Source organism: Lepus europaeus, chromosome 13 (assembly GCF_033115175.1).
Source record: "Lepus europaeus isolate LE1 chromosome 13, mLepTim1.pri, whole genome shotgun sequence".
NCBI lineage: Eukaryota > Metazoa > Chordata > Mammalia > Lagomorpha > Leporidae > Lepus > Lepus europaeus.
In genome coordinates, this window is record NC_084839.1 from 88,782,670 (window position 1) to 88,807,441 (window position 24,772).

At 42.1% G+C, this 24,772-nt stretch overlaps 1 protein-coding gene across 1 annotated transcript in view; it reads right to left on the reverse strand.

The window, feature by feature from the left end:
* The window catches only part of AFF3 (ALF transcription elongation factor 3), a 455,793-nt gene that overhangs the window by 179,811 nt on the left and 251,210 nt on the right, over nt 1-24,772 (reverse strand). The window contains exons 7-8 of the mRNA XM_062208886.1: nt 24,391-24,471; nt 13,287-13,323 (exon numbers count right to left, since the gene is read on the reverse strand). Coding sequence (XP_062064870.1) covers nt 13,287-13,323; nt 24,391-24,471 — 118 coding nt within the window. The remainder of the gene's footprint in view (nt 1-13,286; nt 13,324-24,390; nt 24,472-24,772) is intronic.

Below are 24,772 nucleotides of genomic sequence, written 5' to 3' on the forward strand. Positions count from 1 at the left end.
CCTTATGACAGTATCTCTTTTTATATAGTAATTTGAAAGGCAGAATTACTGAGGGAAGAGGAGAGAGACAGAAAGACAGATAGACAACACACACATACACACACACACAAAGAGAGAAAATCTTCTATCCACTGGTTCACTCCCTAGATGGCCACAATGGCTGGGGCTGGCCCAGGCCAAAGTCAGAAGCCAGAAGCTTCTTTGGGGTCTCCCACGTGGGTGTAGGGGCTCAAGGACTTGGGCCACCTTCCGATGCCTTCCAAGGCACATCAGAAGGAAGCTGGACTGGAAGTGGAACAGCTGGGACTTGAACCAGTACCCATGAGGATTGGTGGGGTTGCAGGTGGCGGCTTAACCCACTGCACCACAATGCTGTCCCATATACTATGCTTTTTAATCAATATTTTAGAATGCATTCTTTCTACTTATAGAAAGTTTACTGTAAAACAATAAGCTATGTGTTTCATTTTGAGGCAGCCTCATACATTCTGCATTTACCATGTTTCTTGACTGCATCATTTTCTCTTGTGTTTGATGTAATCTTATGTTGTGTTGTTCATCACAGTCCCAGGAACAACTGGGTACATCATGGGGCAATAGGCTACATCAATAGGCTATGAATACATATATTTGTATATGCCATATAGCCTAGGTGTATAACAGCTACACCATCGGGACCGGCGCTGTGGTGCAGTGGGTTAAAGCCCCAGCCTACAGCTCTAGCATCCCATATGAGTGCCAGTTCGAGCACCGGTTGCTCCACTTCCGATCCTTGCTAATGTGCCTGGGAAAGCAGCAGAGGACAACCCAAGTCCTTGGGCCTCTGCACCCACGTAGGAGACCCAGAAGCAGCTCCTGGTTCCTGGCTTCAGCCTAGCCCAGCTCTGGCCTTTGCAGCCATTTGTTGAGTAAACCAGTAGATGGAAGACCCCTTTCTCTAAAATAAATAAAATAAATCTTAAAAAAAAAAGCAGCTATATCATCTAGGTTAAGTATAATGTGTAATGCTTGCATACTAACAAAATCATGTAACAATACATCGCTCAAAATGTATCCCTGTTGCTAAGTTATTGTACTTGAACTGATATTTTTCTTTGACTTTGTTTTATTTAAGAAACATATAAGAAATATGCTCTAGGCCGGCGCTGTGGCTTAACAGGCTAATCCTCCGCCTTGCGGCGCCGGCATACGGGGTTCTAGTTCCGGTTGGGGCACTGATCCTGTCCCGGTTGCCCCTCTTCCAGGCCAGCTCTCTGCTATGGCCCGGGAAGGCAGTGGAGGATGGCCCAAGTGCTTGGGCCCTGCACCCACATGGGAGACCAGGAGAAGCACCTGGCTCCTGGCTTCGGATCAGCACGATGTGTGGGCCACAGCGGCCATTGGAAGGTGAACCAACGGCAAAAAGGAAGACCTTTCTCTCTGTTTCTCTCTCTCACTATCCACTCTGCCTGTCCCAAAAAAAAAAAAAAAAAAAAATGCTCTATATTATCTTCTGAAAGTGTGTATTTTTATTGGTCTTTAAAAAATACCTGGATTGGTTGGATTGGTTTCTGTATTTGGTTTTCAGTAGGAGTTAATTTTATTTTTCTGCTTATGAATAATTAATTATTCTGTTGCTTTTTATTGAGAAGCACCCATTCTTTCATGGATCTACATTATCAGCTCTGCCCTGAGACCACTTTTCATGCACTGTGGGGGGGGTCTGTTTCTAGATCCTCTGTTTCCTTGTTCAATTTATCTATTACTGCCATTATAACTTAGCTTTAACCTTTTTAAAAAATAAATAAATAAATAAATAAATAAATAGCATTGTTAGGGGCCAGCGCTGTGACCCAACAGGTTAAGCTGCCTCCTGCAACACCACTATCCTGAATGGATACCACTTTGAGTCCTGGCTGCCTCACTTCCAATCCAGCTCCCTGCTAATGCACCTGGGAAAGCAGCAGAAGATGGCTCAAGTGGTTGAGCCCCGCTACCCACACTGGAGACCTAGCTCCTGGCAGATTCCCAGCCATTGCAGCCATTTTGGGAGTGAACCAGCAGATAGAAGATCTCTCTCTTCCTTTCTCTCTGTAAAGCTGCCTTTCAAATAAATAAATAAATCTTTTAAAAAATAAACAAACATTGGTTGGAGAAAGCTCCAATCTTGTTCTTTTTCAGAAGCGTCTTAGCTTTTCTTAGTCCTCAGTTCTATCATATAAATATGTCAATTTCTACTTACACAAGCATAGGGATTTTGATTGGAGCTATACTGAAACCATGGATCAACTTGGAGAGAAACTGTATACGATATTGCATCTCCTAATCTATGTACACAGTATTATGCATCTCCATTTATTGAGGTCTTCTTTAATATTTTTTGATGATTTAATTTTTCCATGGAAGTCCTGCATATCTTTGGTCAAACCTATTGCTTAGTAAGCTAGTTTTGAGGCTAATCTTAGAAAGTTTTTTAAAACTGTGTTTTCCAATTGCTGATGTAGGGAAATGTAATTGACCATGTATAGTGGGCAGCCTCGTTACATTTTTTATTAAGCCTAATAATTCATTTGTAGATTCTTTCGAGTGTTATTAAACTAGAAAACAACACAAACTGAGAAAAGGAATTCTGTTTTCTCCTTCCTAACACACATTACATACACACATATTTTTTCTACCTTTTTCTTAGTTTATTACCTGGATCAAGGATTTCCAGAATAATGTTAGATAGAAGTGGAATCCATGTCTTACTCCTAATCTTTAGGGGAATGCTGTAAATATTTCAACACTAAATAGGATGCCTTCTCTATGTTTTTGTGTTTTTTTGCAGATATTGTTAGTATGTTACTATGGTGCCTTTATATTATTATGTTAATATAGGTCCTTCTATTCGAAAATGCTAGGAATTTTCTCTTGAAATCATGTTTTTTCTGAATATATTGAAATATTTTTCTCCTGTAATATTTTAATGAATAGGTTAATTAACATTCTAATAGGAATCCAATTTAGAATTCCTGGAAAAACACAATCTAAAATTTATTAAACTTTTTTTAAAAATTTTATTTTAAAGATTCATTGATTTGAAAAAGTTACAGAGAAAAAGAGAGACAGGGAAAGACACAGAGTGAGATCTTCCACCCGCTAGTTCACTGCCCCAGAGGACCACAGTGGTCAGGGGTAAGTCAGGCCAAAACGAGAAGCCAGAGCTTCTCCCCGGTCTCACATTTGGGTGCAGGGGCCCAAGCACTTGGGCCATCTTTCACTGCTATCCCAGGAGCATTAGCAGGGGGCTGGATCAGAAGTGGAACAGCCAGGATGTGAGCCTGGTGCCCATAAATTTTAACTTACTAGCATTTAGGTCAGGATTTTTGCATTCGTGATCATGAATGAAGCTAGTTTGACAGAGTAAGTTGGGGACTGCTGCCTCATTTTCTTTTACCCGAAGGAATTTCTTAAGTTTAGTAGAGTTCCTGGTAGAAATGTCCAGCCCTGAAATTGTGTTTGGAATGATTTTTTAAAAGTTACTGAACTAATTTTTAAAATGGTGACAGACTTATTCAGCTTACACGGCTTCCATATCAAACACCCTGTGCGTAATAAATGAATGGTCCTTTCAATCCTGTCCCTTTCATCTAGTCTTGCAGGGAACCTGGGAGATTCGCTCACAGCATCTTATTTGCGTGGTGTGTATCTGCAGCATCTGCAGCTTGTTTCCAGCTTCATTATTTTTTATCTGTGTCTTCATCAGTCTTCCCAGGAAGTTCACCAGATGTATTTATTCTCAAACAACAAATTTTTGGTTCCACTGATACCTAAAATTTTATATTTGTTATTTTGATAATTTATGTTTTTGTCTTTTATAAATCTCTTTTTTAAAAAGATAATTTATTTATTTATTTGAGAGGTAGAGTTACAGACAGTGAGAGATAGACAGAGAGAAAGGTCTTCCATCTGTTGGTTCACCCACCAAATGGCCGCAATGGCCAGAGCTATGTTGATCTGAAGCCAGGAAACAGGTGCCTCCTCCTGGTCTCCCATGCGGGTGCAGGGCCCAAGCACCTGGGCCATCCTCCACTGCCCTCCCGGGCCACAGCAGAGAGCTGGACTGGAAGAGGAGCAGCCAGGACTAGCTGGTGCCCATATGGGATGCTGGCGCCGCAGGCAGAGGATTTACCGAGTGAGCCACAGCGCCGGGCCCTATAAATCTCTTTTTCTCAAAGCCTTTGGTTTATTTTGCTGTTCTCCTTCTGACCTTTTAATATACACGTTTGGTCTGTTAATATTTTCTGTTCAAGTACAGCAATTGAACTACAAATTTCCACTGGATTTAGTGAAAGCCACATTTAAAATTTTTACATTTACTAATTTATATTTTTTAATATTTACTAATATCTGAAGTGCTTCTTAATTTATAAACGTGCAGTTTTCACTCTTGCATTTTTCTTATCAATTTCTAACTTAATCATGTGGTCAGAGACCGTGGCAAATATAACATTCATCCTCTGAAATTCACTAAAACTTGCCTTATAGTCGAGTATGTTGTGCTTGAAAATGATGCATATCCAACAGCTGATGGATGATGAACTCTTTTTAACTGTATTGTCTGTATATCCTCCTGACTTTTTGGTTTACATTACATAAAAATTACTACTTTATATGTACATCTCCCAGTAAGATGACAGATTTTTCCTTGTAATTTGGTTAACATTTGATTTTGAAATTTGTTTATATGTTAACTGTCACCCTTTCCTCACTGGGTAGGGACCCTATTAGTAATATTTCTTGCTTGAATTTTATTTTTTTGGTATCAAAACCATACCATCTCTTTATCATTATTTGCTTGACATATAGTGTTCTATCCTTTTTGTTTCTGAATGTGTTACTAAAATAGCATGTAACAGGAGCAGGGTTTTATTTATTTATTTTTAAAGATTTTATTTATTTATTTATTTGTCAGGTAGAGTTACAGACAGTGTGGGGGGAGGGATCCCCCTTCCGTTGGTTCACTCCCCAAATGGCCACTACGGCCAGAGCTGCACCAATCCGAAGCCAGGAGCCAGGTGCTTCCTACTGGTCTCCCATGCGGGTGCAGGGGCCCAAGCACTTGGGCCATGCTCCACTGCCCTCCCGGGCCACAGCAGAGAGCTGGCCTGGAAGAGGGGCAACCTGGACAGAACCAGCACCCATATGGGAGGCCAGTGATTCAGGCAGAGGATTAACCTAGTGCACCAGGGCGCCCGTGCCAGGGGTTTTATTTTTAATTCCTTTGGACAATATCTGTCATTAAATCATGAGATGAAACCCTTTACAAACACAGAAGACTCAGCCTCTCATCTGTGTCCCTTGGCCCAAGGTGCCCTTGCCTGTTCTTTAGGATGAATCAGTTATGAAAAAGGAATTCTCTGGGTTAAGGGTGTGGCACAGCTGGCCCTGCAAGATGCTAATCACCACACTCAAGGGGTCACTTCCTTCTCCAATAGCTAGGAACCCTGATGACCAGTGTCGTCCTGGGTCGGCTTTGTTTAGAGGATTTCCAGTTTCGGGCCGACTGTAACTACGGCCTGCGTGTAACCCCTCAAACAACTGAAGCTCAATTGGCCATGATAACATTCCCTGAAGAGCACGACACTGCTGACCAAAGGAAGGCCACGAGCACCACGGACCAATCAGGAACGTGGACAGGAGCTCAACATGCACCTGCTGCTAGCCCCAGCTTCAACAGGCAGCAACCTTTATCCCTAACCCCTGGGGGGCCCGGGAGTTAAGCGACAGCTGCCAGGTTTCTTGCTCTGTGCAAATAAATACCTACTTCCTGCTGCCACCCTGGCGTCAGCGAGTAGCTTTCTGTGCATCAGGGAAGTGGGCCCAGGTAAGCTCATTCTATCGCAACACCTCCAACTAGTTTGGGGGATTGCTTTGCAAAAATCATATGTCTAATTCAGTTGTGTAAACTGCTGATTTAACTGCATTTGTTACCATATTCTCCCATTACTGTGTGTCACGTTTTACTTTGTACTTTTGGATTGAATAATTCTTTTCCACTTTGAATGTGGTTTTGAAGATGCTTTTCGTGTTAGACTTCTAGCTTCAACAGTCCTTCCCTAAGGCAATTGCTTTGCTAACTCCAAAGTTAGTATTTTTACCTTTTCCCCAAGTGATTACAGTAGCTTAGACGATTTTAATTTCAACTTCCTCTCTCCCTGATGCTATTGTTTTCACATATTCCAATAATATTTTGTTACTTCATAAGGTATGAGTGTCACTGCTCCACAGTACCGATTAGTATTCAAATTTCCCCATACTTATTTGGCATTTAGTCCTTCTTGTACCTCGTACTCCTTCTCAGCACAGGGCATCTTGTAGAATTTCTTTGGTGCGGTGCCCACTGGTGGCACACTCTCCTAGTTTTTGCTTGTTTCAAAACATCTTTATTCTTAAAACGCTTTTTGCAAGGTGCACAAATCTAAGTGGACGGTCATTTTTCTCTCCGCTCAGCAAAGCTGTAATTTCACCGTCTGCTGGCTCCCACGGCTGTGTGGTGAAGTCAGCTGAAAGCTGGTTGCTGCTCTGAAGATATTAAAGGCCACTTTCAGATTCTCGCCCTGTACCTGCATGTTCTGCAGCTGAACTATAATGTGTCCATGTGGATTTCTCTCCGTTTATCCTGCTCAGTATTCATTGGTTTTCTTTAATCTGTGGTTTAATGTCTTTCAATTCTAGAACATTCTCTTTCCCTGTCCCTTTCTGGAACTCTAGTTAGATGCACTGGACTTTCCCACTCTTTACCCCCCGTGTTTCCACACCCTGTTTTCCATTTCTGTGTCCAGGGCTGCATTCCATATAGTCCTTAATTTATCTTTCCCGTTCATTCATTCTTTCTCGGCTATGTGTAACTTCTGTGAAAACTGCCCACGGAAACTTCAATGTCCATTTTTTTCCATTTCTGGAAGTTCAGTTTAGCACTTTCTCTAATCTTACTGCTCTTTGCCACACTTCCAATTCTCTCCTCGGGTTCCAGAGATTAACACAGGGACTGTTTCTCCCCCAGGCCTGATGCTTCCACTACCTAATGAATCAGCAGGCTGGCTCCGCTGTCTGCCGCTTGTCCTTCCTTGTGCTCATGCTCTCTTGTTCCATTTCACGTCTCTGTGAGTTGCTCATTTCCCTTCGAAGTCTATTTATTTAGATTCTTACTTTCTCCTTTCCATTTCCTTTGCTTTCTCTTGCCAGTATTCCTAAGGCTATATTTCTATTTTCTTCGCTGATTGAGCTTCCTATCTTAACTCCTTTTCTTGTTTTTCTACTGATGTTTTTCTGAATATTCAGAATAAATGTTTTCAACTTTATATTCCAGACTTCAGCTATTACCTGTATCTTCTACTAATGCATATTTTTTTTCTTTTGTTGACCATGTTTTTAATTTTCAAGTGCTCATTTATTCTGGAACTACTTGTTTTTCATACCAATCTGTTCTCTTTATTTAATATGAGGTACTTCAAAAAGTTCATGGAAAAATGAAATTAAAAAATAAGTTTAGGGGCCAGTGCTGTGGTGTAGCGGGGTAAAGTTGCCACCTGCAATGCTGGCATCCCGAACGGGCGCTAGTTTGAATCCCGGCTGCTCCACTTCTGATCCAGCTCTCTGCTATGGCCTGGGAAAGCAGTGGAAGATGGCCCAAGTCCTTGGGCCCCTGCACCCAGGTGGGAGACCCGGATGAAGCTCCTGGCTCCTGGCTTTGGATCGGTGCAGCTCTGACCATTGCAGCCAACTGCGGAGTGAACCAGCAGATGGAAGACTTCTCTCTCTGTCTTTCCTCTCTCTGTGTAACTCTGACTTTCAAATAAATAAATAAACACTTTAAAAAAGTAAGTTTATTTTGATGCAAAAAAGATTTTAAAGTCCATACATACTTTTAAAATAATATGCATTTTTCTTGAACATTCTGAAGATCATACATATACATGGATCTCAAAATTCTTCTTATGCCTGGGGCCAGCGCTGTGCACAGTGGGTTAAGCCATAGCCTGAAATGTTGGCAACCTTGTATGGGCACCAGTTTGAGTCTCAGCTGCTCCACTTCCAATCCTGCTCTCTGCTAATGGCCTGGGAAAGCAGCAGAAAATGGCCCAAGTGCTTGGGCCCCTGCACCCATGTGGGAGACCTAGAAGCAGCTCCTGGCTTTGGTGTGGCCCAGCTTTAGCCGTTGTGGACATTTGGGTAGTGAGCTAGCACCCAGATGGAAGCTCTCTCTCCCTCTCCCTCTCTTTTAAATAAATAAATCTTTAAAGAATTTTTTTTCTTGTGGCAAAGTAAACTTATCTTTTAATTCCACTTTCTATGACCTTTATGAAGTTTGTATAAAAAATTTCAAATCTTTCTGAAGACTATAACTAAAACTTTCTTTATTTCCTTGAATTAGCTGGATTTCCTCTGGGGCTAGACCTTCTCATTGGTACTCACTGGTTATGCATTCATATTCAAAACTAACATGCTGGGTGGTGCTGGCTCAGCAAGTCAAGCCACTGCTTGTGACTCTAGCACCCTATGTCGGAGTAGCACTTCAAGTCCCGGGCTCCTGACTTTAGCCTGGACCAACTCTGGCCATTTTGGCCATTTGGGGAATGCACTAACAAGTAGAAGATCCCTCTGTGTCTGTGTCTCCCTCTCTTTACAACTCTGCCATTCAAATAAATAAATAAATCTTTAGGGGGGGGGGAAACCCATGTTGGTTAACAAAAGGAATTGGTGTGAATTTCCTGTTTCAGCACATGGATTGATTGTCCAACATACCTTGCAAAGAAGTTTCTCTACTTACATGGATGGGGTATACTGAGTGGAAGGCAAGAGAAACAAGGCCTCCAGGAAAAAACTAGGAGCCCAAACTCTCTTTCTTCCCAGAAAAATAGGAAGTGCATTGCTTTGGGAGAGCAGAATTTCTTTTTTAAGATTTACTTACTTAATTTTTATTTGAAAAGCAGACTGAAAGGGAAGGAAAGGGAGGGACAGAAGAATTGTCCATCTGTGGTTCACTCCCCAAATAGCCAGGGCTGGCCCAGGTTGAAGCCAGTAGCCAGAAACTCCATCTGGGTCTTCCAGATGGGTGGCAGGGACTCCAGTACTTGGATCATCACCTGTTAACCTCCCAGGCACACTGGCAGGAACCTGGATTGGAAATGGATAAGTTGGGGTTCAAAACAGCTCTTCAACATGAGTATAATTCTTACTTTCCCCTTGAGAAAAGTTGATTCTTCTTCCTCTAGCCATGACTTGAAATATCTCACTATATTCCATAAGTATGTACAATGATTACAGGATAATCAAAACTATTATAAAGTCCTTGTGGAATGCAAAAAAAAAAAAAAAGATTGGAATCTGTCATCATAAATAGCACAGAGTGGGAGTTTTATTTTTAATCCATCTTCACAATGCTTGTTATTAAATCATAGCACCAATTCCATTTGTTTAAATTACTAACTTAATTTCACTTATGTCATCCTATTTTTCCATAGACCCTGATTCATCTTATATTCCTAACTTCCTCAGAATTAATTGGTAGGGTTTTCACTTTTCATTCATGTCTCTTTTTATGATCCGGCAATATCTTAGAATCTTTTCTATTTCTGTCTTACGTAATCCATTTCCAACGAGGGAGTTGTAGTCAAGCGTTCACTTTCCAGCAAATTTTCCTGAGACTTTTTGCCTTTCGGTCTCTTGGAGGGGAAATGAAGCTTAGAGTTCTCATGAGAATCGGCTAGGAGGGGGTAGAGAGGTCTCAGGGGAAGGAATGGCTCAAGTGTTCCCGACGCTGCTACAGTCCACACCTGTTCCCTGTGGGGTCTCTCCTGGAGCTCCCATGGGCTGACCCCACCACCACTCTGGCTTGTTCTTGTTCGTTTGACTCTTCTTGTGTGGGGCATGACTCTCCATGCTCAGAATTATTTTCGAGAAAGGTCCTATCTAGTTCCTATTTTCCAGAATCTCAACTGGATTCCTGGTTTGCTCATGGCATTTGGTCCCGTTCTCAGTGCTAGCATAGATTTATAGCCACTTGGATAGCATTTTAAAAATTACTTGTTCATCTATTTGAGAGGCAGAGAAGAGATATATAGATGTATCCATCCCCACTGCCAGCCCCCACCCCAGCTCCCATCCACTGATTTCACTTCCCAAATGCCCACAGCAGCCAAGACTAAGCTGAGCTGAAGCAGAGAGCTGGGAACACAATCCAGGTTTCCAAGCACATTGCAGGAACACAATTATTTGAGCAAGAGGCTGGAGTCTGAAGCTGAAGGTGCATGTTGAACCCAGGTTCTCTGATATGGGACACAGGAATCTTAACAGCATCTTGACTGCTAGGCTAAATGCCTACCATGTTGTGATAGCTTTATGATTACTAAGTGGAGATTCTAAAAGGTAAGGATGAAGTACATGAGCGTGGTCTGCTACCCGAAGAAGTACACTTTTGGAACTTTCCAAATGTAGACATAAATCATCTTTCTGATGTTTAAGCTTCTCAACAATCAGAAAGCTTTCATTTTATAATACTAAGTTCAACAGGTCAGCAATTCAGCAAAATGATGGCCAACCTTTGAAAAGATTTGGATTGAAAATCATTTTTTTTGGTTAATTTATACACTCTTTTCTCTGAGTTTATATAACATTTTTAGCACTGACCTAAAGCAGTAAGAGTTAGTAGCCAATTCACACACACACACACACATACACACACATGTACATATACAAATATACACCCACACACATGTATACACATACATATACATAAGCATACACATGTACACACAAATACACATTTGTACACATGTACATATATGTACACACATACACATGTACATGTGCACATACATACACGCATACATACACATACACACATACAGATACGCACACACTCAAACTTTTTGTGTTTGGTTTCTCTGGAGTTCAGTCTTCCTCTGCTTCCTAATGTTTATTCTAGAGTCAGGCTTCTAAAGCAAAACAGCACAGGAAATGCTTGTGGGATCAGGTCTCCAGCACTTTCAAATGTGCAGAAAATGCTCAGGTTTTTAGGTAGGGGTATCATCTTTTTATAAATGTGCTTGCCTTTGCAGGCAAGAGTTATCTAAAAAAAAAAAAAAAAAAAAAAACCATTTTCCCAACTGAAACCTTTCCTGGACCATGAAACGCCAGAGGGTTTTGCCCACACTGGGGCACTGCCACATCATGTTGCACACAACATGGGTCTGTTTTCACAAAATCAAAATTGCTCTATGAGCATGTCTCAGGACAGGCCATACAAATGTGCAAAATGCACAGCCGAGTCACAGCACATAGTTTCGGGAAAACAATTCTATCTCACAGTGGAGACAGAGAGGCAACCTTCTCGTTAGTCGACATGGTGAGATGGAAATCTGTGTCTTCAGGATAGAGATCCCTGAATTCAAACCCCATGGATCACTTCAGAAATATCTTTTTAAAAATTTATTTATTTTTTGACATACGGAAAGACACAGAACTCCCGTCTGCTGGCTCATTCTCCAAATAACCTGCAATAGTTGGGAATGGGCCTGGCCAAAGCTGGGAGTCAGAAACTGAAACCAGGTCTCCTACAAAGGTGTCAGGGACCCAATTACATGAGCCATCACCTGCTGCCTTCCAGGGTGCACACTGGCAGGCAGCTGGAACCCAGAGCAGAGCTGGGATGAGAATCCTGGCACTCTGATGTGGGATACGGATCTCCCAACAAGCATCTTATATCCTAGGCCGAACACCCACCCTCAACCCATCTCTTTTTAGCTATGTGACCCTGGGCAAGTTATTAACCTCAGGGTTTTATTTTTTTCATGGGTAAAGCTAAGAACATAATGCGACCTCAGACAGCTACAGTGAGGATTTTGTGAATAATGTATGTGAAGACACTGGTACACAGTAGACACTGAATTACTGTTTCCTTCACCCTTCTTTCCAAGGTGAGAGAAGGTACATATATTCACCTACTATACAGGGTACTTCAAAAAGTTTGTGCAAGTGGAATTAAAGGATAAGCTTATTTTGGTATAAAACAAATCTGAAATTCATGCATAGGAAAAGTATTCGAAAAGGTTCATACAAAAAACTGTGAATTTCAGTTTTTTTTTTTTTGCACCAAAACAAACACATCAATTCCCTTTTTCCACGATCTTTTTGAAGTACGCTTGTAATCATCTCTTGACCACGAATGCTTTCAATTCAAATGATGAGAGACAGTGAGGAAAGCACCGGCCACTGTTCAGAACGTTCTAGTCTCTGGCAAATGATGCTGATGCCTGCCCACGACGTGGAGTTAACTAAGCATTTCTTCTGATTCCTTTTCCTACTAATACGTATTTTTTCAGGTTTTATTTTCCTTGGTATTTTGCTTCCACTCTGGTGCCTGTGCACACAGCAAATCGCAACAGAAAGAAGGGTAATCAAGGGACACTGGAAAGCATCTCTGTGCCATCATTGCCTGCACTGACCTCCAGCTGCGCATGACAATTCTGGGGCTTCCCAATGCAGTCATGTGGGCATCTTTCTTCCCCAACCCTTTAGCATCATGGATGCCCAGTGGGGAGCCTCTGTTTCACAGACACATCGCCTGGCTCAGGGTGGCCTTCATCTTCAAACACAGACTTGGAAGTGCCCAGGGCTGCTCTCAGCTCACTGGCTGCTCATGAGACCAACAAAATCCACTCTTCATTTGTGGGCTTTGTAGGACAATGAGCAGGGTAGCTAATGTACTTTGAAAGCTCAAGACAACATTACTAGTAGTGCCAACTACTACTTCATGGAATGAAACATTCCCTCTCTTTGACCACAAAGCCCATTTACTCAATGAGAAAATTCCTTCTTGGTCTTGTCTATTTCTGGATGAGGGCATACACATACCCAGCCAGCTGTTAACTTTTCTTCATGGATTCCAAGGCCATTTATCTTGAGGTCTTCTGATTGATTGGTTTTCATTGCCTACTCATTTTCTTTTAGACAACTCATTATTTGCCTTAAAAAAAATTTTCCCCTCTACATAGACTAGGACCCAACCATAAAAAAACGTGATGTTTCTTTTTCCTGGGAGCACTTTAAGACATAATATTTTTTTGACCCTCATTCCCTGAATAGGAGCACACAAAATCACTATGCAGCTTTATCATTCACTTGGGTGGTACTTAAACAAATGGCCTCCTTTTTCCCCACTTGATTTTTAAAGTGAATTTCTTAATCCCTACTCTTCCCTCCTCTGCCCTCTGATTTCCCCCTTCTCCCATAGGAAGCTGTAGAAGAAAAGCATTTCTTACTTGGATTATTGTGTCCGGAGGATAAAAGCTGAGAGTCCTAAAAGAACAAGAAATACCAATTAATTATCTTATTTGGATGTTCAAAACCCAAGTTGAACACGGGATACATACTGATCATTCGGAATCAATTTGCTGCTCATAATCTCGGGCAGCTTCTGTCTTGAGAAACATTTACACAAATGTGCTCATTAAGATCTCAGGACAGAGTTCACGATCACTTTCAATGTTGTATTATTGCCTTGTTTTGTGTTGAGATAAAGCACACGTAACATCAGATTAGCCACTTTAAAGTGAACAATTCAGTGCCATTTAGCTTATTCATAAGGTTGGACAATGACCACCTCCACTTAGTTTTACAACACTCCCATCACTCTGAAGTAAAACTCATTACCCACTAAGCAGTGTTGCTCCCCTCACCACTCTCCTCTGCCCTCTTCTCCTCCAGTAACCATCAATTTCCATCCATCTCAACAGACTTCTGTATCGTATATTTCATACAAACGGAATCATTCAGTATGTGACCTTTTCACTCGGCATGTTTCAGAAGTTCACCCACGTAGCAGTTATCAGCAGTTCATTCCTTTTAATTGCTGCGTAATATCCCACTGTGTGTATAAGCAACCACCTACCTATGCATCTGCTGTTGGGCAATTGTGCAGTTTCCACCTTTTGGATCCTGTGAACAGTGCTGCTGTAAACACGCATGCACAGGTGCTTGTCTGAGCCGTGTTTCAGGGACTGTGGCAAGTCTATGCTAACCTATTTGAGGAACCATGTCGCATTCCTACCAACAATGCATGAGGGGTCCAATATTTCCACATCCTTACCAATGCATGCTATTTTCCATTAAAAATAATTATAGACATCCTTGTGGGTGTAAAACAGAATCTCATTGTGGTTTTGATTTGTATTTCCCTAATAACTAATCATATCAAGTATCTTTTCATGTGTTTGGTGGTCATTTCTTTGTTTTTAATTTGACAGGTAGAGTTAGACAGTGAGCGAGACAGAGAGAAAGGTCTTCCTTCCATTGGTTCACCCCCTAAATGGCGGCTATAGCAGGTGCTGTGCAGATCCAAAGCCAGGAGCCAGGTGCTTCTTTCTGGTCTCCCATGCGGGTGCAGGAGTCCAAGTACTTGGGCCATCCTCCATTGCCCTCCCAGGCCACACCAGAGAGCTGGACGGGAAGAGGAGCAACCAGGACTAGAACTCAGAGCCCATATGGGATGCCGGCGCCGCAGGCAGAGGATTAACCAACTGAGCCACGGTGCTGGCCCCTGGTGGTCATTTCTAAATCTTTTTTTTTTTTTTTTTGAGAAATATGCACTGGAGTACTTTACCACTAAAAAATTGGTCGTTTTGTTGTTGAGTTGAAAGAGTTATATAATCTGGATACTATGCCCTTACAGATAGATGATGTGGAAATATTTATGCCATTATGTTTTACTGATGTTTTTTGATGCAAAAACATTTTAAATTTTGTTACAGTTTCATTTATGCAATTTTTCTTTTGTTGCTCATGATTTTGGTGTCCTAGCTAAGAATCCACTGCCAAATCCAAGGTCATAAATATTTAACTCTGTTTTCTTCTAGGAGGTTTATGGTTTCAGTTGTATTTAAGTCACTAATTCACATATTGCTGACTTTTTAAAAAGATGAATTGATTTATTTAGAAAGAGAGAGAGAGAGAGGAACTCTCTCCGGGTCTTCGACTTGGGTCATCATCCACTGCCTTCCCAGGCATTTGAGTAGGAAGCTAGACTTTTGGAAGCAGAGTAGCCAGGACTCAAACCAGCTCTCAGATATGAGATGTGGGTGTCCCAAAAAACAGCTTAGCCTGCTGGGTCACAATGTTCACCACATATTATTTTCTTGTTTTTATCATTTTTTTTTCTTTAAAAATTGTTTTCTTCTCACCTACTATTGACTTTTAATCTAACTCACTTCTCTTTGGAGGTACCTCTACTCCTGGCACACCTCTGTGGCTGAGGCACTGTCTCACCAGACACTCTACTGAACAGCTGCTATGGATCTCACCCTGCTGAATGAGAAGACTACTACAGACATATTTGCAATGGCATAGAGCCGGTGCTACACAGTATTTTTAGTTTAATTTTGAGTTTAATTACTACATGGGTAAATGGAAATTGAACCTGACTTTATCTGCATTAAAACAAACTTGAGAAATCACATTCTCTTTCTTTGCAAAATTATTTATCATGAAATAGGAGAGTTATAAAAGAATGAATTGAGCTGGTGGAAATGTAAAAAGAAGGAAATAGCAGCACTTAAAATCCAGGAAACCTCCTTTATAATTCTGGTGTGTAGAACAAAAATCCAATGAAATGAGCTTTACTTCTATTACATGGCTTAACATACATTACCTGAATTTTGCTCCACGAACATGGTTGTTATGGGCCAAAGGATGTTATTTAACATGCCTCGTGGCATGTTCAAATACAAGTAATGATGTCTGTTTTAAAAATGCTTCCATTGGAAAAGTGTAAAATCCAGGCTGGTGGGTAGGGGTTGGGTGGGGCAAGTGGGAGGGAAGGGATTCCCACCCAATAAAGCAGACTGAGTCCTACGGAGATGTCTAATAAATCTCTTCAATGTTGGTAATGAGTCACCTGTCTAAAGAAAAAGAAAATGCTCAAAGCTCACTCTGAGATTCAGCTTTTGGAAATAGTTACACGAAGATGAGATATTGGTCCTGCAATGGTGGGCTACAATATTACAAAATTAACTTTGGTCTATTCTGAATGGATACTGATACAAAGAATATGTCCATAGTAAAACCCCCAAACAGACCTCATTTCACTTAATTAGTTTTAATTGTGGACCTGAAAAACATTTTGGGTTGCATTTACTTAATGCCTCTATGCTGTCTCAGATGTTGGCCCTTTGGATGCATCGAGTCCTATAGAAGGGAAGACTCACTCGCCAACAAACTGACAGGAATGGCAACTGAGACAGTTACCGGTATTACGTTGATTCTTCAAAACAAGCAGCAACAGTAGGGGTTTTTTCCTAAGACTCTGCTGCCACAAAGGGGAAATGGAACTTTAAAATTTCTTAATGCATCCTAAAAACCTGGGTGATGACTACTGACGGTCCATTTACAGCAGAGAGCCAAAGGTGAGCTGACATACAACCTGCAGTATGATTAGACATTGTAAGACCACGTATTTCATAGACAGCAAGCTTCCAATTTTAACTGAAACACCCATGTCATTAGAGACTCTTAAGATTTCTGTTTTGTGCAGGAAGGGAAGATAGGTAGAGAATGGTTATATATAATATATATAATATATATATATAATATATAATATAGTGTATATATATTATATAATAGTCTAATTATTATATATAATATTAATGTATTCATATATATATATAAATAAAATCACTGTCCCTGCAATGTAATCTTGGGTTTCCAGCTAATGTCTCTGGGTGGTGCCCAGAATGGACAAATGCCAGCTCAGGATGATTCATTGTAACCTCACTCTGAAGGAAAATGCTGTCCCATCATCATTCCTACTGAAATGTGGTGAGACCTTTGCCAGTCTGCTCTTGGAGGCATCAATTACCTTATGAGCACGTGCCTCAGTTCCAAACCACAGGACATCATCCTCACTGATCTCACTGATAAGGTGTCTGCTGCCCAAACCTGGGACCACTGGCTGCTACATCTCGGAGTCCTGCCATGCCCAAGCCACACAGCAAAGAGGAAACGAGGACTGCCAGCACCTGTGCCATGGCCCCGTGGGCACTGCCCAAACCCCACCCACTTCCATGCAGATGCAGCTGCAGGAGTTGCCCAGGCTAGAAATGGCCCATATGACTGCAGGCTGGGTGCCTGTGATAAATCACCCACTCCCATCATGCACCTGAATCCGGGATTCCCATCACACATTTTGCACATGGCACTTTTGAGCTTGCCAAAAAAGGGGCATGGAAATGAGCAGTACTCAAGCCCTGCCCCAAACTCCACCTCTTTTGAATATTCAATTCAGCTCTGCCCCAGGCACCGCACCCTATGTGTAAAAGGAAGACCTCAAGCTTAGCTAATCGCATTACTCTCCCATGAGGTTGCCTGGATTCCCTCCTGAGTATATACTTTCTACTGGCCTTTGAATAAATCTTGCTTTCCTGTTCATTTCTATGTCCCCTCCTTGAATTCTTTCTGACAGGTAGGGAGATAAGAACCAAGGCCGACCCTAGTCAGGGGCTATCCTGAAACCCAAAGAGCTACAAATGCCTGCTCCCCAGTGGAAGGCTCCCACAGAGGACGCAGGTCCTTTATTCTTCCCAGAACCAGAGCCACGCTGGGCTCACAGGAGAAGGAGACAAAGGCTCCAGCCTCAGAAGGACCCAAACACTGAGGTCCTTTCTGGTGTCATCGCTCTCACCAAACCCCTCTCCTGACACCCTCATGCCTATAGCTTCCGTCCCAAAGGCCTCCTGTTCCCCTGCAAAGGGCTTCTGTAAGTAGCATTTTGGACTCCTCTGGGAGTAGCCCATGAGGCTGGCAAGGTTCCCTAGGAGGCTCTTCATGGGTTCCAGAAGGTTCCACCACGTCAGGAGTGGTGGCAACACGTGTACAAGTTATTATAACCTAGGGCTGAAAGTGAGGTCATGACCAGCACACGAGTGCTCCGAGCCTGTGTGTCCTGTCCTTGTCCCTTGGCTTGGAATGCACTGTTCTCTGCTTGGCAAACTCCTTTCCCTTCAAGGCTCTGCACAAGTGAGCACCAAGGGTTACTTGTTCTTGGGAATCTTCCGCAGTCTCAGGAAGATTTAGCTGTGTCTTTATGTCTTCATGCACTGTGTCACAGCTCCATCACCATCCATGTTTTCAACCATGGCTTATTTTTATTTTTTTTTTTGGTTCCTTAAAGAAAAGCTTTATTGATGTATAAATGACAGAACATAAACTGTGCATCTCTGAAGTAAATAACTCAATATTAAGTATCATAAAAAGAATGCTACCCTTTTTAGCATCTTGACCCAAGGATGGCTTTATAATTTCATCTACTCATTAGAGAATATTCTAAAATAAATTACGTATAAAAAAGTAGCTGTTGGGGCTGGTAAAGCCCCAGCCTGCAGTGCCGGCATCCCATATGGGCGCCAGTTCGAGTCCCGGCTGCTCCGCTTCCGATCCAGCTCTCTGCTATGGCCTGGGAAAGGAGTAGAAGATGGCCCAAGTCCTTGGGCCCCCACACCCATGTGGGAGACCCAGAGGAAGCTCCTGGCTCCTGGCTTCGGATCAGCACAGCTCCAGCCACTGTGGCTACTTGGGGAGTGAACCAGCGGATAGAAGACCTCTCTCTCTGTCTCTGCCTCTCTAACTTTGCCTTTCAAATCAATAAATTAATCTTAAAAAAAAAATAAAGTAGCTGCCTACCAGCCAATTTCAAGAATTCCAAAGCTAATCTGCTGCTTTGGGGTTGCCCCATCATTCCTCACACGTATATATTCTGACAGTCAAGTACACAAAGAACCACTTCAGGTGATTCAGGGTACAACCTACAGACAGGAATTCATATGCTTCTCTATTTTAAATCCTGAAGTCTTACTCCTAAACTGTTTGTTGACACATGGGGATGCTACAACTCCTATAAGATTTATTTCTTTATTTGAAAAGCAGAGACTGAGAGAGGGAGATGAAAAGAGTGAGGGAGAGGGGATGATAGGAGAGAGGGAGGGGGAAGTGAAAGACAGAAGGAAAAAGAGAGGGAACCCAAGTGTTGGGCCTTCATCCACTACCTCTCAGGCACATTAGCAGGAAGCTGGTTTGGAAGTTCCCAGGAGCCAGGCCTCAAACTGGTACCCCAGTATGGGATGCAGGGTCCCAAGCAGTGGCTTAACCTGTTATCTCACAATGCCTGCCCCTAAAACACTTTTAATTGTGCTATTGAGCTGAGCAGTAACATTCACAGGAATCATTTTGCTTAAGACAGAAGCCACTGGGTATACTGGTATGTGAGAAAGCCCCGCACTGAAGCACCCACCGTAACAAATACCGTATTTCATCACATGTAACCCGCCTTCCAAATCACATGAGGCTGCAATAATCTTGTATAATGCCATGAGAGAAAACTGCTCTCAATTAACTGTAAGATGCCATCAGCCCTAAAACAAATCTCGATTTCTGGGATGTTAAAACGTGAGAAGACACACACCCTAGGTTGGTGCATACAGTAGCTCGCTAGTCAGGGTTCTCTTGGAGGAGTGTGTTTATGCTGTGAGGGGAATACTCAGAAATGCTTTTTAGAACCACTGGAGGATGCCTCTACTCATACCTCTCCTTGCTTGTCTATCAGCCCATCACATACAGAAGGCAGCAAATGTAAATACTACGTCTCAGAATTCCAGACCTCCATGGGAATCTAAACACTACAGCAAAACTGCCTGATTTGGCTAGGTTTCTTGTCCTCTCACCAACCACTTTCATCTCATTCTTTTTCTATAAAACACAAAAGAGTTGAAATAATATAATTTGCAATTAATGTACATGTTTAAAGAGAGAGATGCATAATCAACTGTCCAACTTGGAAGCACTTGGCTTTCACTCTCACTCCAGTGCATACAAAGGCAAGAGGAGTCTGCTTTCTGGAATGACGCTAGAAGAGTCTGCCTAAGGCTTTAAAAGTCAGTCACCAACAGCAGCTTCAGACCAGGTCAGACCCCACCAGGTTCAGCACTGGTGGCCACGCCGCAATGACTGTGAAATGCTAAGGGGTGGCACATAACACCTTCTTGAGGACACAAGATGCTTTAGAATTCTGACTTCCTTATGAGGGGACTTCGAAACGTTCACTGAAAACGTGTATTATGAAAAAATATGTCTGACTTTACATTTTTTCTGCACCCAAATAAACTTTCCTTACAATGCCATTTCTCACAAAGTTTCTGAAGCACCCTCATATTTGCGTTTCCACCCCTGTGAGATTGCTGTGGAAATGAAAACCAAAAGGCAGAGCAAATTCATTTTCTTCCTTGCTTGAAATGCCTGATGATGGCAGCCCGTTTAAGAGACTCGGCATTCTCTTCTTTACCAAATTCAATTACCTTTGAGATTTGAAGGATGAGGAAGAAATGCTGGTAGTGTTTGTCTAGGGAATTGTGACTTTAAATGAATTCCTCAGAGGGAAAAAAAAAATAGCCAAGTTCATTATCGATCGACTTTACTATATATTATGTCCTTCAATCCGCGGACAAAAGGAGGGAATTCACGGAAGTATTTAGCTAATTCATTTAGTGGCACTGGTAGCTCGGAATGCAGTTAAATCGACTTCCCTGGCAAGGTCAGATGGCCCCCTTAATCTTAATAAGAACGTAATTTCATTGTTTATTAGTCATTTTGCAGATCTGCCCATCAGATTCCATAAACAACTCCAGCTCCAACACACCAGTGGTAATGGTAATGGCACCCATTTGCAGTCCACTTAATGAACTGCAATGTCCAGCTGTCAGAATACCAATTTGCTGAGATACAGGTGAAAAGAGGCCACTCGGTGTGGAAATCGGTAACCTTCCTCACAGCAGGCAAATACCAGCAGCCCCCAAGAATGTGTCTTACTTCCCAGAACTGTGACTGTGTCCTCGCCGATGGCATTCCAGGTGTGACTGATGTATGATTTTTCAGGGTCAGCGCTGTGGCACAGTGGGTTAAGCCAACCAGCAGCCCATATAATTACACCACTTTGAGTACCAGCTGCTCAACCTCTGATCCAGCTCTCTGCTATGGCCTGAGAAAGCAGCAGAAGATGGCCCAAGTCCTTGGGCCCCTGTATCCACGTGGGAGGCCCGAATAGAGGTCCTGGCTCCTGGTTTCAGCCTGGACCAGCCCTGGCTGTTGTGGGGCCATTTGGAGAGTGAAGATCTCTTTCTCTCCCTCTCTGTGGCAATCTGCATTTCAGATAAATAAACTGAAATTTTAGATTTTGAGGTGGGTTGGCCCAACACAGTCACAAGGTAAAGATGGAGGCAAAGATTCATAGAAGGTAAGACACGAGGAAGCAGAGGTTGGAATGACCTGAGTGGTGAGTCAAGGGACAAGAACGCCCCTAGAAGCTGGGAAAGGCAAGAGAAGGAATCTTCCCCCGAGCTTTCAGAAGGAGCACAGCCCTGCCCACACCTTCAGTGACACTGAGCCAGCCTTCTGACCTCCAGACTCGGAAGACAGTAAATCAGTGTTGTCTGAAGTCATCAAGTGTGGGACAATTTGTTACATTAGAAAGGAAATGAACAAGAGATCTTGCTGCCTTTGTCAGTACCTATTATGATCTTTCTACAAAAAAGATGATGAAATTCTTGCTTTCTAAAATCACTTACTTTTTCCTAGGAAAAAGACCTAGAGATGGCTCCAAGTAATTCCTATAGGAGTCCCAAATAACACATATTTCTCATTTATATTTGAAATTATGTGTCCTACATGATAACAGTGTATGTTCTAAGTATAAAATAAGACACTTCTAACTTACTGTTTTAAAAGCCCAGTTTTTTAACTGTGGCTATGCACTGCACCTTGTATCTGCAGAATTTCTTCTCCTCATATAACTGAAACTATGTAGCTCCTGACCACCCTTACTCCCGCCCCAGCCCTGGCAACCATCTCTCTACTCTCTGCTCTCATGAGCTTGACCATTTTAGATTCTACATGGCAGCAAGCTCATGTAGTTTTTAACTTCCGTGTCCAGCTTATTTGACATAGCTCAGTGTCCATGCTGTATATACGAGAGCATATCAAGAGTGCAAATATGTATTTGACATAGCTCAGTGTCCACGCTGTATATACGAGAGCATATCAAGAGTGCAAATATGTAATGTCTATAAATATGAATAAGAAGGTGTAGACCTCATCCGTGCTGAAGAAACCATCCACCCTGATCTCCCCGTGCTGAAGGGGCTGGAGGCCTGGAAGTTTCAGATGGGGTCTGGCTAAAATTGCACCAATGACGTGCCACATTCGTTCATTCAGGAGCTGTCTGCAAAGCCTTGACTATTCACTGTCTGAACCTTCAACGAAAAAGTTTGTGGACTCTGATTTAAACAGCAAGGTGCTGGGAGAGAATAAAACATACATATTGAAAACCAGAACAGAGCGTCCTGAAACAAGACTATGTATTTCTGAGAAACTCTGCTGTTGACACGGTCCTATTTCAACCCAGTAGGAGAAAAATGGGCTACTACGTTGATAGTGTTATAAAAAGTTACTAACCATAGAAAAGAATAAAACTAGAATTCTTAATCATATCATCCATGAAAAATCTTTTTAAAAGCCTAAAGAACATTATAAAAAATAGAATAAATTAGAGAACATTGTTAGCATTGGAGAAGGGAAGATCTTTTCTCTGTGACATGAAAATTAAGTGCTTCACTAGTATTAAAGGCACAAAAATAAGATTATGCTAAAATATTTGCATCTTATACAATAGACAAATGGCTAAGACATGAATTCCCACTTTTTAAAACTAGCCGTATGTATGAATGGGTAACTGGTACAGGAAAAAGGGCCAATGCTCAAGGTTAAAGGTAGTTGGGTAAATACAAATGAAAGTAATGTGAAATCAATTTTTCATCCATCATACAGATACAATGATAAAACAATCATAATATTCATCACTGGGTGAGACACATAAAAAACACTCTTGAAACACAGCTACAGGTAAATGTGGCTTCTGATGCCTCCAACTCCACAATTCCTCTTCTAGGTATCCTTACCAGAGACATTCAGTAGATTATTCACAAAAACTGTTGGTTGTAAGAGTGTATGTAATAACAACAGACCACAGGCTCAATATTCCCTCAAAGGAGCTTAAATTACTACATTATGGTAAATCCATACCATAAAATATTGTCCTGCTATTGAAAAGGATAGAGAAAATCACTCCAAATACATTTTGTTAAGGGAAATCAAAATCAACTTTTAGAATGGAATTTATCACTGTGATTCCAGTCACAAGTGATTATTTCAATAACTGAGCTTGGAAATTTAGAAAGCTGAATATCCACATATCTCTTCATTATGCCCCAGGAAAAATGACTGAAATGGTACACATCAAAGCTTGATAGTAACCACTGGGTAAGGAAATAAACTCCGGCCTGGGAATATCACAGACTTCACATTTTGCTATCTTTCTATCTGCATAATCTGATCTTTTTTTTTTTTTTTTTGACAGGCAGAGTAGACAGTGAGAGAGACAGAGAGAAAGGTCTTCCTTTTCCATTGGTTCACCCCCCCAATGGCTGCTGCAGCCGGCGCACCGCGCTGATCCAAAGCCAGGAGCCAGGTGCTTCTCCTGGTCTCCCATGCAGGTGCAGGGCCCAAGGACTTGGGCCATCCTCCACTGCACTCCCGGGCCACAGCAGAGAGCTGGACTGGAAGAGGGGCAACCGGGACAGAATCTGGCACCCTGACCAGGACTAGAACCCTGTGTGCCAGCGCCGCAGGCGGAGGATTAGCCTGTTGAGCCGCGGCGCCGGCCCTGATCTTTTATAATGAGTATGCTTTTATGTGTCAGTTGTAGGATTAAAAAGAAATTAAAAGAAAGCTTGCTAGGTTTGTATATAAATGAAACACAGTTTGTGGCTGATTTTCTAGTGTGCTTTTCCTTAGAAAATACAGAAATTTTTAAAATATTTTCTAAAGTGTTAAAAATATCTAGAAAATATTTTAAGCTTTAAAATGGATATCCAAGAGAAATTAAATACTACATGTCTTCATTTCCAAGACATTGAGTTTTATGATATATCATTCATTTAATAAGTTTTTCGGGAAACACCTAATGTAAACAAGGATTGAAAGGTGCATTTCAACTTCACAAATGTATTTAGCTACAGTGATTATAGTAAGTATCACAATTTGCCCAGGAGGATGGAAGGATAGGAAGCAAGACTGCAGGCTCTGATCTCCTGCTTTGATGAATGAATACTTGCTTGCAATTGTTGCAGATCCAATTCATGTGCCTCTGTTAGGACTATGGGCAGAGGCAAGGCAAGTTCACGGTCAACTCGCTGTCCACTACAAACTCGCTGTCCACTACAAATGCCTACATGAGCACAGTGTACTCCCCTGAGTGCTGCAGGAGCTCACCTTATTTGGAAATGGAAATTTGCTTGGTTCCACTTTGCCAGGTGCTGGAATAGCAGAAAGGGGTGGAAGCCAGGTCATCTCCTAAAATGGGGAAGGGGATAAAAACAAACAATACTGTGACACAGAGACCACTGTGAATTATCACTGAGACCCTGCTCAGCGCCTTGAATGCAGATGCTAAATGCCATCAGATCCCATACTAAAAGCAACCCACTGAACGGAGGGACAGGTGCGGCTGGCCCTTGGAGGTCCTTAATCTCTAGCCCTAAAGATTCCAATCACTGGACACCGGAGGTCATTCATTTCCCCTCTAGACAACATATCCATGTTCTGTCTTGTTTCAAGGGATTTGACCCTGAGCACCTGCTTGTAACACCTAGAC